This window comes from Oncorhynchus nerka, linkage group LG19 (genome assembly GCF_034236695.1).
Source record: "Oncorhynchus nerka isolate Pitt River linkage group LG19, Oner_Uvic_2.0, whole genome shotgun sequence".
Classification (NCBI taxonomy): Eukaryota; Metazoa; Chordata; class Actinopteri; order Salmoniformes; family Salmonidae; genus Oncorhynchus; species Oncorhynchus nerka.
In genome coordinates this window covers 14,003,594-14,021,129 of record NC_088414.1, presented here as the reverse complement: position 1 = coordinate 14,021,129, position 17,536 = coordinate 14,003,594, and the positions used below count along the sequence as shown (strand labels likewise).

At 44.2% G+C, this 17,536-nt stretch overlaps 1 protein-coding gene across 1 annotated transcript in view; it reads right to left on the bottom strand.

Annotated features, from left to right (window-relative positions):
* LOC115101082 (formin-binding protein 1-like) overlaps positions 1–17,536 on the bottom strand; it is a 98,584-nt gene that overhangs the window by 33,839 nt on the left and 47,209 nt on the right. The window contains 2 exon segments of the mRNA XM_065004738.1: positions 11,970–12,117; positions 12,274–12,330. Of these exon segments, the coding sequence (XP_064860810.1) occupies positions 11,970–12,117; positions 12,274–12,330 (205 nt within the window).

The window sequence follows — 17,536 nt, the reverse complement described above, 5'->3', positions numbered from 1 at the left end:
CTGAGTTGTTTGGTTCAGGCACTTCCCCAAAAGGCTGTTGGTGATCGCTATACAAGCGGCCAATCGACAAATGGACAGCTGACCTCCAATGGAGGATTATACATTGGGCAATGAGTGGGATCTGGAGTTGTTCTCTTAAACCCTCTCAAACTGCTGTTTTTTTCACAGGCTGGTACACATGAGCGCAGTGGTGCATGATTTCAGATTGAATATTCAAGCACTGTACGGTCTTGACCCAATAAAGGGGATTTAAAAATGATTTTAAAAAGTCTCTCTCACACACACACACACACACACACTCTTTCTATCTCTCTCTCTCTCTCTCCCTGGTTCTCTCTCACGTGTACACATACACACACACACCATGCCAGGCACATGAGTCCAATCATCATTCTCTCTGAGTGATATGTATTATGGTGGGAGCTGTGGGACTGGAGTGGAATAGATGGACCGGGCAAGAGGATCAGATGTGTATTATTGGGTTCTCTGTGTCTCTCTGGCACCAGCTATTATGATCAGTGCGCGGGTGCACATTTTTCACTGTCAGGTCTGGAGAATTAGTGACCCGAGTGCAGCTAACCGTATCGAAGACACACATACACACTAACTCTGACTGGCGGATATAAAGACCCACAATTTATCCACCAGTGTGTCTGCACAGACGCTGAAACACACTAACCCTCGTGTTTAGCTCATTGAAGGACACTTCAGACAGTATAGAGTCACAGTGAGGAGCGGTCATTTATGACTGGGGTCTGGGTCTGTCTGGGGGGAGAGAACAGGAGACCTCGGCCCCCCACCTCTTCCTCCTCCCCTCCCCTCATCCTCCTTCTGCTCCCCTCCTCTTCCACCTCCTCTCTTTGGTTTTCATTTATCTTTCCACAAAACGGGAGAGGAATGTAACAGGCAGAGCAAAGCAGACCGTCCCAGCCTCCAGACCAGCTCCAGATACGAAACATTCTCAACGACTCAGCTGCACCGTTCTTCCCATGATGAATGAGAGCTGTATCCCTCGCCAAGCTCGCCAAGGACATTTATGACCCTTTTGTTTTTCCCTTTTAGTTTTTCAACCGATTCTTTCAATCGTTTTTTCACATCTCTAACAGTTGGTTTTGTTTATATTTTATGGCCAATGTGGACAGTTGTCACATTGTGGTCTGGTTAGAACTTCTGGGCAACCTCCTAATCCTCAAACACACTACTAGAGCAATGTTGTTGTTTTTTTCAAAATAGGCCTAAACAGATCAGGCAATTAATTTGATAAAATCATCAGAGACCCATTATCAAGACCTCTACAAGCGTACTTACTAATCATCTAATCCCAGCGCTACTGCCAGCATGTTTGCTTCATATAACAACACAGAAATACATGAAAATACCATTCAGACGTCCATCATGACATCTACAAGTAGTCCAACTAATCAGCAATCCCAGATGCTCTCGACAGCGTTTAACAGTGTTTAACAGCGTTTAACGTTACAAGGTCTTTCCAGGCCCTTATTAGGCTACAGCATGCAGCTAAAGCCTTCTGAGCGGGGCAGCGCATGGAGGTCCATAGAGGACAGTCAGCAGACCTGTGTTCAAATACATGTGTATTTGAGTATTTGTTATTTAAATACTTTGTTCTGTGTATTGAGTATTTTCAAATACACAGCCCAAAATAAGTACTTTTATTTGAGTCTTTGAATGTTTTTTTATATTTTTTTTATAAAAAAATTGTACTTGAATGTATTTTTCAAAAACGGTTTAAAATACTATTTTCAAATACCTGGGTTAAAAGTATGGGAGTATATTTGAGTCAGAGCATTTTACTATTTTAAAATACTTTCCAAGTGTTTTTCCAAATGCATTCTAATACTCAACTACTTGTTTTTCTCAAATAAAGGCTATCTGAATAAACCTGTTTTGAAATGTATTGAAGACTAATTGAAATACCTGAAAGAGTATTTGAACCCAGGTCTGCTACTCAGGGCAGGCTGTGTGTTGTTGCTGAGTGACCATCTTAATGATTCCTCAGCATAAACTCAGCAACTGTACTAAGGCCTCAGAGACTTAGCCGTCTCATCCCATATTAACCCTGCCTGCTCTATACACACCATGTGTTGTCATCTGGCTAGCCTCATCCACCCTTGGATATGGACTGTGCTGTGTTTTTATGGCAGCATTAATGTTCTAGACCAGCATGCTTCACTCAAATGTGTCACTCAAATCTCCCACTCTACATGACTCAATGAACACATATTTCAATGTATGTATTTAGCCTAATTGTATGTAAAAGTGTGTATATGTGCAGCACCTACTTTCAGGCGGCAGTGACTCTTCTTACCTCTGGGGGCCTACTACAGCACTAAGACCAAAAAGAGGGATACAGCCACTTACATAAACCAGACCCACCTGGCCTGACTCCCAGCGGAGAGACTGCCATATACCATAAGCTCAGAAGCATCTGGGAAGGAGGAGGACTGACCGCCCTCTCACATCGTCTGCCCCCTTCCCCACCTCCCCCTGTCCCCCAGAGCTGGGCATTCTGAGGGTTCAAACATGGAGAAATGGGAGGATGAAGAGGAGGGGGAGGGAGGCAGGGAGGGAGAGGGGAGAGGAGGTGGGGGGTTCCAGTCCAAAACCCAGCTCCATAACTGTGGAATTAATGGAGGTTAAGGTATTCATTTAATGCTCCTATCATTCTGTGCTGTAGATCGATTACACCTGCGCTGTGCTGACCCACTGAAAGGCCAGTAGGTCACTGTAAGCCCCCAGAAGGGACATCCGTAGACAAGACTGACTCAGCCATCCTATAATCCCTCTGTCAGTCTATGTCTGCAGATATCGGTCTGTTTCTACAGCAAAACAAATGGCTACAGTAGATACTGATGACTGTGTTAATGCTTGCATGTGTCCAAAAGATTAAAAGAGAGGCAGAACTTACTCCCGTTCTCTCACTGCTAAATAACAGTCCAGTATCTATACATATTAGGCTACTTACTCTGGGCCACACGCTTAGCGTAGAGGGTCTCTCTGATGAAGGCCACCTATTTCTATTCTAGACTGCTTCTTCTGATGTTTCATATAGCCAATGCTATGTTACTACAAGCAAACTAGTAAACAGATACGCTCATAAATTATGAATAAGCATGTGTAGCTCTCGGGCTTCGCGTGTTATCGACATGCACAGACGTAACGTTCTATTTTCAACAACACCGTCACAACACAGGTGCTCTGTACAACAACCTGTTCCAGTCGGTTTCTGCTGCGTGTTTGGCATGACAACGACGACGAGGAAGTTGGCTGCTAGACAGAGCTAAAAACAGACTGACCACCAGGTTACAGCACTCCACAAAAAAAGCTAACAACCTGGTAGCACAACAAACAACCACTTCCAAATGCTGTGGTATTCTTACCAATAAGGAAATAAGGACAACATTGAGCAAAGGGCCAGAATCGAGCCCCAGACAGTGTCTCTATGGGCCAATAAACCAGGGTTTGACTGACTTAGGGTTAGTTACAGAGGGAATAATAAGAAACTGTAGCTGAATACTGGAGAACAGAGTCAGTCGGAATGAATACGATGGGAGACAGAGTGCTGGCTTCAAGCGCAGGGTGCAGCAGGTGTTTATTTGCAAAGGACCACAGGAGGAGGCAGGTAGTTGGGTCCGGGGAGAGGCAGAAGGTCATACACAGGGGCTCCATAAAGGTGTCAGTACAGGCAGGGAAAAGGGCTAATAACGTAGTCTGTGAGATCAGGCAAGAGGTTGACGACAGGCAGGGGGACAGGCAAAAAGGCGTTGTTAAAAACTATGATACACGTGAGGACTAATTTGGATATAAACAGAGCTCTGAATAGAACGTTTAACAACACTCAAAAAACAATACCTCATAATGATGGGGTGCAAAGGAACTGAACTGAATAGTGTGTGTAAATGATATACAGGTGTGTGAACAGGTGATCAGAATTCAGGTGATTGGGATCTGGAGAGTGAGCTGCGTTCAGGGGATCTGCAGTTGAAGTAGTCATTTTAAGTAGTCATTTTAAACTCAGTTTTTCACAATTCCTGACAGTTAATCGTAGTAGAAATTCCCTGTCTTAGGTCAGTTAGGTTCACCACTTTATTTTAAGAATGTGAAATGTCAGAATAATAGTTGATTTATTTCAGCTTTTATTTCTTTCATCACATTTCCAGTGGGTCAGAAGTTTACATTCCCCCAGTATTTGGTAGCATTGCCTTTAAATGGTTTAACTTTGGTCAAACATTTCAGGTAGCCTCCCACACACTTCCCACAATAAGTTGGGTGAATTTTGGCCCATTCCTCCTGACAGAGCTGGTGTAACGGAGTCAGGTTTGTAGGATCCTTGCTCGCACACACATTTTCAGTTCTGCCTACAAATTTTCTATCGGATTGAGGTCAGGGCTTTGTGATGGCCACTCTAATACCTTGACTTTGTTGTCCTTAAGCCATTTTGCCATAATTCTGGAAGTATGCTTGGGGTCATTGTCCATTTGGAAGAACCATTTGCGACCAAGCTTTAACTTCCTGACTGATGTCTTGAGATTTTGCTTCAATATATCCACATAATTTTGTTCCCTCATAATGCCATCTATTTTGTGAAGTGCACCAGTCCCTCCTGCAGCAAAGCACCCCCACAACATGTTGCTGCCACCCCCGTGCGTCACAGTTGGGATGGTGTTCTTCGGCTTGCAAGCCTCACCCTTTTTCCTCCAAACATAGCGATGGTCATTATGGCCAAACAGTTCTATTTTTGTTTCATCAGACCAGAGGACATTTCTCCCAAAAGTACAATCTTTGTCCCCATGTGCGGTTGTAAACCGTAGTCTGGCTTTTTTATGGCGTTTTTGGAGCAGTGGCTTCTTCCCTGCTGAGCGGCCTTTCAGGTTACGTCGATGTAGGACTCGTTTTACTGTGGATATAGATACTTTTGTGTCTGTTTCCTCCACTATATTCACAAGGTCCTTTGCTGTTGTTCTGGGATTGATTTGCACTTTTCGCACCGAAGTACGTTCATCTCTAGGAGACAGAACGCGTCTCCTTCCTTAGCGGTCTGACAGCTGTGTGGTCCCATGGTGTTTATACTTGCTTACTATTGTTTGTACAGATGAACGTGGTGCCTTTAGGCGTTTGGAAATTGCTCCCAAGGATGAACTAGACTTGTGGATGTCTACCATTTCTTTCTGAGATCTTGGATGATTTCTTTTGATTTTCCCATGATGTCAAGCGAAGAGGCACTGAATTTGAAGGTAGGCCTTGAAATACATCCACAGGTACACCTCCAATTGACTCAAATGATGTCAATTAGCCTATCAGAAGCTTCTAAAGCCATGATATAATTTTCTGGAATTTTCCAAGCTGTTTAAAGGCACAGTCAACTTAGCATATGTAAACTTCTGACCCACTGGAATTGTGATACTGTGAATTATAATATAAATAATCTGTCTGTAAACAATTGTTGGAAAAATGACTTGTGTCATGCTCAAAGTAGATGTCCTAACCGACTTGCCAAAACTATAGTTTGTCAACAAGAAATTTGTGGAGTGGTTGAAAAACAGGTTAACGACTCTAACCTAAGTGTATGTAAACTTCCGACTTCATCTGTATGTGTTTGAGAGTGTGAGCTGGAAAGTGGGCTGGAAAGTGAGCCGAGTTCAGGGGATCTTTGTGTTTGAGAGTGTGACTTGGAAGCAGACGTTACATCAGTCATCTCTATCATGCAGATAAAAACAATTTACTGTCCTTAAAACCAATTTTTTTTAAAAGCCCCTTCAATGTTGGCTTACAGAGAGGCTACTATCGCTGGATGTGGGCATTTGTTGGTTTAGAGTTAGATACGAGGCTAGCTGGCAGTCCTCAAGGCAACATTGTGATTGTAGCCAAACGTTATTAAATTGATCAGGAAGATGGATGACGGACTACCAGGTGACGAGTGTGTATGTGTAAGAAATTAAAGACTGTAAAAAAGAGAGGTGAATAAGAAAAGAGAGCAAACTGCCCTGGGAAAAGCAGAGAGACGGAGGAGGCGGAAAAGGAGGGTGTGCGCGAGTGTGCCGGTCGGTTGCAATAGCATCCTGCATGCAGTCTGAGGGGAACATTTCTAGTGCATGAGGGCCAATCCTTTGGGAGCGGGGCCAAACACAAGACAATAGACAGACAGAGACCCAGACCTGAGGCCAGACCCAGGCCGAGCCGAGCCCGGCTAGACCAAACCAGACCCAAAGCCTACAGACCGGGGCAAACCCTGAGGGCCTGAGGATTCTTCTTCAAACAAACTCAAGAGATGTTTAGAAGAGCTCCCTGGAAATCCCCAACTCTGTGTTCGCAATCTCTATGTTGTTCTAACTGAGCTTTAGGAAAAAAATGTCTGAATCAATAGTCCTTCAGGGTTCCTTGTTTTCCTGCTGTGGTCTTTTAAGGGAAGCTCAAGAGGGAGGGCATACAGTGTCTTGTCCTTGACTGTGTGGTGTGTAGACACATGCTTAAAGAGGTCAGTGGGAAAGGTCATGTCAGCCACTGACGCCCTGCAGCTCTTTACAGTTTTCAACTCTGATGTATTCCCTGGCAGAGCTTCTGTGACATGATGGGCCGTGACAGTTTTTCTGACAAACTGCTCTTTTTCTAGTTGAGTAGTTTCTCCTTGCCTCTGACCAAAACTAATGTCTAAAAGGTGGCCTCTATTTTGTTTTCCTTGAATCCTAACTAATATATTACTACTGTGTTAATGCATGTTTACAATGGGAAGGACAAATGTGTTAAAAGGGAGTTTATAAGAGAAAAATATCATCTAAATGATATATGAGTCTAAGATTTGTTCCATATAAGTCATAGGCTGCAACCCTAATGGTACCTATTCTCTTTGGTCAAAAGTAGTGCCCTATATAGGGAATAGGGTGCCATTTGGGACACAGCCATAGGAGTCATGTGTTGGCCCAATGGCCAGTCTTTGGGCGGCTGGCTGTGTATCTACAGTATCTTGACACAATTTTGACCTCAGTCTACAGGATAGGGCAAGCGGACGGGATAGGCCTCGCTCTCTCTCTTTCCTGTGGGCAAGTGTGTCTGGGTTTCTGGATAAAGCTTGAAAGTTTTACTGTCTATAAAATAAACTGTATGGTTATGGGTAAGTAGTGTAGAAGAGCAAGATTGACCACAAACATAGACCAATAGACAACCCGATAAGATGGCGCCAACAGACACGGCAGCCCTGCTTCTAGCTCCAAAGCAACTTTGCAGTATTTTGTTTTTTGTGTGTGTTATATCTTACATTATTAGCCCAGAATGTTTTTTTGTGTTATTACATACAGCTGGAAATAACTTTTCGATATCAGAGCGGCGGTAACTCACCAGCATTACGACCAGGAATACAACTTTCCCGAATTGGATCCTTTGTCTATACCCCCCAGGGCAATTGAACTTATCCCAGAGGCTGAGGTATTAGGAGTGGATTTCTAGTCCGACTCAGGAGGCGTGCACACCATCCACCACTTCCGAGTATATATTTCCGTAATGTCCAGTCTCTGGACAATAAAGTAGTCGAGCTCAGGGTGAGGTAATCCTTCCAGAGACGTCTGTAACATACTCTATTTCACGGAATCATGGCTCTCTCCGGAAAAACTGTCAGCTGGGTTCTCAGTACATCGCGCAGACAGGCATAAAGAACTCTCCAAGAAGAAGAAAGGCTTTGGTGTATGTTTCATGATTAACTAGTCATGGTGTGATTGTGATAACATACAGAAACTAAAGTACTTTTGTTCACCTGACCTAGAATACCTCACGATCAAATGCTGACCGTATTACCTCCCAAGAGAATTCTCTTCGGTTATAGTCACAGCAGTGTATATTCCCCCTCAAGCCAATACCAGGACGGCCCTCAAGGAAATACACTGAAACAGGCCTGAATTTATTGTAGCTGGGGATTTTAACAATGCAAATTTGAGGAAAATGCTACCGAAGTTCTATAACACATTGGCTGTAGTACCTACGCTGCTAAAACACTTGACCAATGTAACTCCCCCTTACGGGATGCTTACAAAGCCCTCCGCCGCCCTCCCTTCGGCCAATCAGATCACGACTCCATTTTGCTCCTACCTTCCTATAGGCAGAAACTCCAGCAGTAAGTACCTGTGCTAAGATCTACTCAACACTGATCTGACCAATCGGAATCCATGCTTCAAGTTTATTTTGATCATGCTGACTGGGATATGTTCTGGGTAGCCTCTGAGATTAACATTGACATATACATGGACACGGTGACTGAGTTCAACAGGAAGTGTATAGGGCATGTTGTTCCCGCGTTGAATATTAAAACCTACCCAAACCAGAAACTATGCATAGATGGTGAACCGTTGCCCTCAGGTGGTGAAGGTAGGAAACAACACCTCCACTTCACTGATCCTTAACACAGGGGCTCCACAAGGGTGTGTGCTCAGCCCTCTCCTGTACTCTCTGTTCACCCATGACAACATGGCCACGCACTCCTCCAACTCAATCTTCAAGTTTGCAGACGACACAACGGTAGTAGGCCTGATTACCAACAATGACGAGACAGCCTACAGGGAGGAGGTGAGGGCCTTGGCGGAGTGGTGCCAGGCAAATAACCTCTCGCTCAACGTCAACAAAACGAAGGAGTTGATCGTGGGCTTCAGGAAACAGCAGAGGTAGCACGCCTCTGTCCACATCAATGGGACCGCAGTGGAGAAGGTAAAAAGCTTCAAGGTCCTCGGCCTATATACAGTGGGGCAAAAAAGTATTTAGTCAGCCACCAATTGTGCAAGTTCTCCCACTTAAAAAGACGAGAGAGGCCTGTCATTTTCATCATAGGTAGACTTCAACTATGACAGACAAAATGAGAAAAAAAATCCAGAAAATCACATTGTAGGATTTTTATGAATTTATTTCCAAATATGGTGGAAAATAAGTATTTGGTCACCTACAAACAAGCAAGATTTCTGGCTCTCACAGACCTGTAACTTCTTCTTTAAGAGGCTCCTCTGTCCTGCACTCGTTACCTGTATTAATGGCACCTGTTTGAACTTGTTATCAGTAAAAAAGACACCTGTCCACAACCTCAAACAGTCACACTCCAAACTCCACTATGGCCAAGACCAAAGAGCTGTCAAAGGACACCAGAAACAAAATTGTAGACCTGCACCAGGCTGGGAAGACTGAATCTGCAATAGGTAAGCAGCTTGGTTTGAAGAAATCAACTGTGGGAGCAATTATTAGGAAATGGAAGACATACAAGACCACTGATAATCTCCCTCGATCTGGGGCTCCACGCAAGATCTCACCCCGTGGGGTCAAAATGATCACAAGAACGGTGAGCAAAAATCCCAGAACCACACGGGGGGACCTAGTGAATGACCTGCAGAGAGCTGGGACCAAAATAACAAAGCCTACCATCAGTAACACACTACGCCGCCAGGGACTCAAATCCTGCAGTGCCAGACGTGTCCCCCTGCTTAAGCCAGTACATGTCCAGGCCCGACTGAAGTTTGCTAGAGAGCATTTGGATGATCCAGAAGAAGATTGGGAGAATGTCATATGGTGAGATGAAACCAAAATAGAACTTTTTGGTAAAATCTCAACTCGTCGTGTTTGGAGGACAAAGAATGCTGAGTTGCATCCAAAGAACACCATACCTACTGTGAAGCATGGGGGTGGAAACATCATGCTTTGGGGCTGTTTTTCTGCAAAGGGACCAGGACGACTGATCCGTGTAAAGGAAAGAATGAATGGGGCCATGTATCGTGAGATTTTGAGTGAAAACCTCCTTCCATCAGCAAGGGCATTGAAGATTAAATGTGCCTGGGTCTTTCAGCATGATAATGATCCCAAACACACCGCCCGGGCAATGAAGGAGTGGCTTCGTAAGAAGCATTTCAAGGTCCTGGAGTGGCCTAGCCAGTCTCCAGATCTCAACCCCATAGAAAGGCTTTGGAGGGAGTTGAAAGTCCGTGTTGCTCAGCAACAGCCCCAAAATGTCACTGCTCTAGAGGAGATCTGCATGGAGGAATGGGCCAAAATACCAGCAACAGTGTGTAAAAATCTTGTGAAGACTTACAGAAAACGTTTGACCTCTGTCATTGCCAACAAAGGGTATATAACAAAGCATTGAGATAAACTTTTGTTATTGACCAAATACTTATTTTCCACCATAATTTGCAAATTCATAAAAAATCTGACAATGTGATTTTCTGGAGAAAAAAAATCTCATTTTGTCTGTCATAGTTGAAGTGTACCTATGATGACAATTACAGGCCTCTCTCATCTTTTTAAGTGGGAGAACTTGCACAATTGGTGGCTGACTAAATACTTTTTTGCCCCACTGTATCACTGACAATCTGAAATGGTTCACCCACACAGTGTGGTGAAGGAGGCGCAACAGCGCCTCATCAACCTCAGGAGGCTGAAGAAATTTGTCTTGGCCCCTAAGACCCTCACAAACTTCTATAAATGCACAATTGAGAGCATCCTGTCGGGATGCTGACCGTATTACCTCCCAAGAGAATTCTCTTCGGTTATAGTCACAGCAGTGTATATTCCCCCTTGGCCCCTAAGACCCTCACAAACGTCTATAAATGCACAATTGAGAGCATCCTGTCGGGATGTATCACCGCATGGTACGGCAACTGCACAACCCGCAACTGCAGGGCTCTCCAGAGGGTGGTGCGGTCTGCCCAACCCATCACCGGGGGCACACTGACTGCCCTCCAGGACACCTACAGCACCCAATGTCACAGGAGGGCGAAAAAGATAATCAAGGACATCTGAAAAACAGCTTCTATCTCAAGGCCATCAGACTGTTAAATAGCCATCACTAGCCGGGTACCACCCGGTTACTCAACCAGGCACCTTAGAGGCTGCTGCCTTATATACATAGACATAGAATCACTGGTCACTTTAATAATGGAACACAAGTCACTTTAATAATGTTTACATGCTGTTTTACACATTTCATATGTACACTACCGTTCAAAAGTTTGGGGTCTCTTAGAAATGTCCTTGTTTTTGAAAGAAATACAGTGTAGACATTGTTAATGTTGTAAATGACTATTGGAACTGGAAACGGCAGATTTTTTATGGAATATCTACATAGGCGTACAGAGGCCCATTATCAGCAACCGTCACTCCTGTGTTCCAATGGCACATTGTGTTAGCTAATCCAAGTTTATCATTTTAAATGGCTAATTGACAATTAGAAAACCCTTTTGCTATTATGTTAGCACAGCTGAAAACTGTTGTCCTGATTAAAGAAGCAATAAAACTGGCCTTTTTTAGACTGAAATTCGTCAGTCTATTCTTGTTCTAAAAAATTAAGGCTATTCCATGCGACAAATTGCTAAGAAACTGAAGATCTTGTACGACGCTGTGTACTACTCCCTTCACAGAACAGCACAAACTGGCTCTAACCAGAATAGAAAGAGGAGTGGGAGGCCCCGGTGCACAACTGAGCAAGAGGACAAGTACAGTAGAGTGTCTAGTTTGAGAAACAGTCGCCTCACAAGTCCTCAACTGGCAGCTTCATTAAATAGTACCCGCAAAACACCAGTCTCAACGTCAACAGTGAAGAGGCGACTCCGGGATGCTGGCCTTCTAGGCAGAGCTGCAAAGATAAAGGCATATATCTGTCCAGTGTATGTGTTCTTTTGCCCATCTTAATCTTTTATTTTTATTGACCAGTCTGAGATATGGATTTTTCTTTTCAACACTGCCTAGAAGGTCAGCATCCCGGAGTCGCCTCTTCACTGACCAACAGTCTACTGAGACAGACCAGTCTACTGAGAGACAGACCAGTCTACTGAGAGACAGACCAGAGAGATGGATGGACGGATCAATGGATGGGTACAAATAAATAGAAGATAGATATCACATACCGTATAAAATAATAGAGTCGAACAGAATAGAAAATAATATACAGTACACGGAGGGCATCAGAATATAAAAAGGAAGTGTGGTCTCACCGATTTCCTCTCAGCCTTGAGTTCCGTGAGGTACCGCAAGAGTTCTGTGATGATCTGAGAGGTCAGGTTCTCAGCGATGACTTCGTGCTGACCTGCGTAGTCGTTCAGCTCATTCAGTGTCGACAGGAAGGCCCGGCATGACGTGTACCTGACAGGTCAGAGGTCAAAGAAAGTGATGTCAGAGGAGGAGGGGCTGACACAGCAATTGATGGGTCATGACAACATGCTCAAGTCGTGTCATTCATTGAAGAAAAAACAACTATCAATGATTTGCAATGGTCGCATTGCAAAGTCTCAAACTCACTTGTTCTCCTCCTCCTCTTTTGAGTTCTTCTTGGGTTGATACTTCTTTGATAGATTCCTGTGAGGAGAGAAGAACCGTAGTCTGTTATTTCAGTACTGGGTAACAATATGTTGGATTCTTTCCACTATTTTAAGCATGTGTATACTATCCCATTGGGTTGATACAATAGGACAGCAGGCGGGCTGAAATACCCTAATGCCTCCTCCATTACTGATGTCCATGTCACTGTGCCAATGGATCATCCACTACTGTTCAATCTGCCAGAGTGCTTTACGCCATCGCCCTCCCCACATCCATCCCCCTGTTCCAGTAATAATGCTTATGGCAACAGGAGTGCAAATACACAATCAGTCACCAAGAAGATGCATGAGACGAGTGAGTAGAATAGAACAGGCCAGCACTAGTAGAATGCTGAAAAAGGGGGGGTTATGGTTAGGGCCGGAAGATTTCCAGACCACGTGACCTGGCCAGGACAAAATCTCTGTCTCTCTCGCTTCCTTCCTTTCTCTCTTTAACCCTCACTCTGTCTCCTTCATTTCCCCTGTCTCTTTCTCTCTGTCAGCCTCTCTCTCTCTCTCTGTTTGCTAGCGATAGTCGGCTCAACTCCGCCGCCTATTTCTGGTTATCGCTCTGTACCTGCTATATGTCACACAGTTTAATAACAGTCACATGCACGCACTCCGCACATGCACGCACACACAGTAGGTTACTCAATCTACACTGAGTGTACAAAACATTAGGAACACCTTCCTAATATTGAGTTGCAGCCCTTTTTGCCCTCAGAACAGCCTCAATTGATCGTGGCATGGACTCTACAAGGTTTTCACAGGGATGCTGGCCCATGTTGACTCCAATACTTCCCACAGTTGTTTCAAGTTTTCTGGAGGTCCTTTGGGTGGTGGACTATTCTTGATACACACGGGAAACTGTTGAGCAAGAAAAAAACAGCAGTTTTGCAATTCTTGACACACTCAAACCGGTGCGCCTAGCACCTACTACCATACCCCGTTCAAAAGGCACTTAAATATTTTGTCTTGCCCATTCCCCCTCTGAATGGCACACATACACAATCCATGTCTCAATTGTCTCAAGGCCTAAAAAAAATATTATTTAACCTGTCTCCTCCCCTTCATCTACAATGATTGAAGTGGATGTAACAATCGATAAGATATCATAGATTTCACCAGGATTCACCTGGTCAGTCATTGTCATGGAAAGAGCAGGTGTTTTGTACACTCAGTGTATGTACAGTAGACTCTACCAGACAGCCAATAAAAACAGGTAAACCAATTAGAAGAATCCACCTAGAAACGGCAACACACCACACAAGCCAATAAGACTTCAGCAGACAGATGCAGAGTGAATCAGGAAGCAATGAGGCGTGCTGCACAGCAGCCAGGCAGCGAATGGTGAGTCACATCAGGGCTCCACTCGGCCACCATTTTACTCGCATACGCACCTAAATATTTGGCTGTGCGACCTGGAACCTTTTTATTTTTTTAGGAGCACCAGTACACCTCGAAAAATGAAGGATTCTAGCTTTATTACTTCAAATATTTTTTCATTGTGCTCCTAAATGAATTTGTGTGCATCTACATCTTTCAACTTCGGAGCACATGTGCTCCTTGTAAAGAGCATAGATCAAATCAAATGCTATTTGTCACATGCGCCAAGTACAACAGGTGTAGAATATACCGTGAAATGCTTACTTTACAAGCCCTTAACCAACAATGCAGTTACTTTATAAGCCCTTAACCAACAATACAGTTACTTTACAAGCCCTTAACCAACAATACAGTTACTTTACAAGCCCTTATCCAACAATGCAGTTACTTTACAAGCCCTTAACTAAGAATTTGGTTACTTTACAAGCCCTTAACCAACAATGCAGTTACTTTACAAGCCCTTAACCAACAATGCAGTTACTTTACAAGCCCTTAACCAACAATGCAGTTACTTTACAAGCCCTTAACCAACAATGCAGTTACTTTACAAGCCCTTAACCAACAATGCAGTTACTTTACAAGCCCTTAACCAACAATGCAGTTACTTTACAAGCCCTTAACCAACAATGCAGTTACTTTACAAGCCCTTATCCAACAATGCAGTTACTTTACAAGCCCTTATCCAACAATGCAGTTACTTTACAAGCCCTTAACCAACAATGCAGTTGAAGAAACAGAGTTAAGAAAATATTTACTAAATAAACTAAAGTAAAAACATTTATAAAAACTAACACAATAAAATAACGAGGCTATATACAGGGGTCCAGGTTAGTTGAGGTCATTTGTACATGTAGGTAGGTGTAAAGTGACTATGCATAGATAATAAACAGCGAGTAGCAGCAGTGTAAAAACAAAGAGGCGGTGTGTCAATGTAAATAGTCCGGGTGGCCATTTGATGAATTGTTCAGCAGCCTTATGGCTTGGGGGTTAGAAGCTGTTAAAGGGCCTTTTGGACCTAGACTTGGCGCTCTGATAGCGCTTGCCGTGCGGTAGCAGAGAGAACAGTCTATGACTTGCGTCTTTGACAATTCTTTTTGGGGCCTTCCTCTGACACCGCCTAGTACATAGGTCCTGCGATGGCAGGACGCATGGCCGCAGTGATGTACTGGGCCATACGCACTACCCACTGCAGCCGCCTTACAGCAGAATGCCGAGCAGTTGCCATACCAGGCGGTGATGCAACCGGTCAGGATGCTCTCTTGGCGTGCCCCTCTTCACGACTTTCCTGGTGTGTTTGGACCCTGCTATATTGTAGCTAGGCCTTCTCACTCATGCCTGGTGTGCTGTTTACTATGCTGATGTTTGGACCATTAACCCTCTCATTTGGGGAATGGAGGTCAGGTCGCACATGGTGAGCACAATGAAGGTCAATAGAAACACTAGAATATCAACAGAACCCCTGCGACGTCGTGGTCATTAATATTAATGGTCAATGGCGGGGGGGGGGGATACGAAACGACCGCTGCCTCTTCAACGACTAAGCTACTGCGGCAATATAATAGAGGCAATATTAATAATGCTGGTACAACAACTGTTATGGCCATTGACAGTAGCAAAGGTCATTATTAGGCTACCATGTGGGCCTAACTCTGCCAGTGAGACATCCACGTGTTCCTCCTCGGCAGTACTAGCATTGAAATGCCACGCATGGGATGTGTTTGAAAAAAAAAAAGGAATGAACGAATCATGGATGTGGTAAAAACACTACAGCATGTCTGCTCGTTCACTGTCGCTCTCTCTCTCTCTCTTCACCACAACCCCCTACTACTCTCCCCTGGTGTCTGCTCTGTTGCCAGGCAGATCTATCTCTTCCCCCGCTCTCCTTCATTTTCTCTCTTGCTTTTACCCTGCCTGTCTCTCATGGCCAGATGTCATTTCAAAATGCATTTGGCTTTCCTCCTCCTCCTCCTCCATAGAGTATTTAACCAACACACAGACAGACAGGGGGTGCTCATAGGACTTAACAAGGATTAGACCAGTGTGTGTGTGTGTGTGCGTGCGTGTGCGCGTGTGTGTGTGTGCCCCATATTGGGTGATACTGTGTCATTTTCTCTAGACAGTGTGTTTGTAACACCCACACCCCCATTCTTCTTAGTAGTATGCACAATGCCTACTGTACTCTACTGTACTGTGGATTATGCCAATGTGTGTTACTGTGCTTGGGGGAGGAAACGTAATGCACTGTAGCCTTCTGTACTATAATGAAACATTGTGCGTGTTTATCCATTCGGTACAGTGGAGGAGGATTTAACCTAGATTATACCAGCGCATGCTGTTTGGTTTGGTGAAATGGTAGGTCTAATGGTACTGTGCACTGTGTATTGTGCAGCCAGCCATGCCGCCTGTCTACACACTATATCATGCACGGTTTTAAATACAGTGACCTCCAAAAGTATTGGGACAGTGACCATTTTGTTGTTGTTTTGGCTCTGTACTCCAGCACTTTGGATTTGAAATGATACAGTGACTATGAGGTTAACGCACAGACTGTCCGCACAAACATCATACCCCCCCAAAAATGCTAACCTCCCCTGTTAATGTAATGGTGAGAAGCTAGCATGTCTTATTCACGATCCATTCATAGTCATTGTATTATTTCAAATCCAAAAGTGCTGGAATAGAGAGTCAAAAAAACAAAAATGAGTCACTGTCCCAATACTTTGAGCTCACTGTATGCCTAATTTCCGACCATTTCTCTTCGACCATTGTGGTGCCGTGGTATCTGCGGAGCAGAGTGAGGTGTTTGTCTTGTCGAGGAGTCCGTTCTAATAGCGGATGCAGAGATGCTAACCCATCTGTGAGGTGTTTCATACACGGCAGAGAGCTGTCGCCATGTTCAGGCCCAGAGACCATAGAACAGATCTATCAAAAGATCCAACAGACATCGCAGCTCTATCAGAACTCACACGGACAAGGTCAAGCTACAGCAGAATAGCAGCAGCGAGGGGGAAAAACCTCAAAAAAGGTTCAAGAGAGGGAGGAGAGGAAAAAGAGACACACACGGGGGAGAAGAGAGGCAGGAAAGAGAGTGAGGAGAAGAAAAAAAAACTATAAATCTAACTCCCTCCAGCATAGAGGTGTGACGAGGGGCGGGTGATCCAAGGGCCAATTTCATTAGCGTTTATTGGATCTAGGAGTGATCCAGGTAGATTCGATCTGCTTTAACGAGCTAAATTGATTGGTTGGAGACTAATTAGTCCAAAGATACACATACAATGATGCACATTGTGTCAAAGAAAAAGAAAAAGAAAAAGAAGAACCTTGTTGAAAGCTTTAGAAACAGGGCTATCTATTCTGTCACTTGCAAATCATATTTTTCTGTGATAGCAGTAGGTTGTCTGGGTGAGAAACCAGGTCTCCTGCATGTCACAGGACTGTATTAGCCCACTTAGACGAAGCCCATAGGGATTAGTCCAGGAAGCTAACACAAGTCTTCAAGTCTCGGGTTACATTTCACCCCTCTGTGACCTCATACTCAGAGAACACGACACCAATATAACTGACTGGGTTCGAAATCAGGCCTACTGCACAGCCACAACACTTTCTGTGGCAAACAGAAGCAGAAGGATCTGTTGCACCTCATTTAATGAGAGTGCAACAGAGGCGGTTTGGTGATCCATCCATGTGATGAGTAACCTCGTAAATACCAGACTGATTAACGATTGTAGCGAACCGTTCATGTAAGCTTGTGGGATCAGACTGCCCGCGAGGACATGTAATGAACAACCTTGGCTGAGACATGAAGACATGTGTTAGTT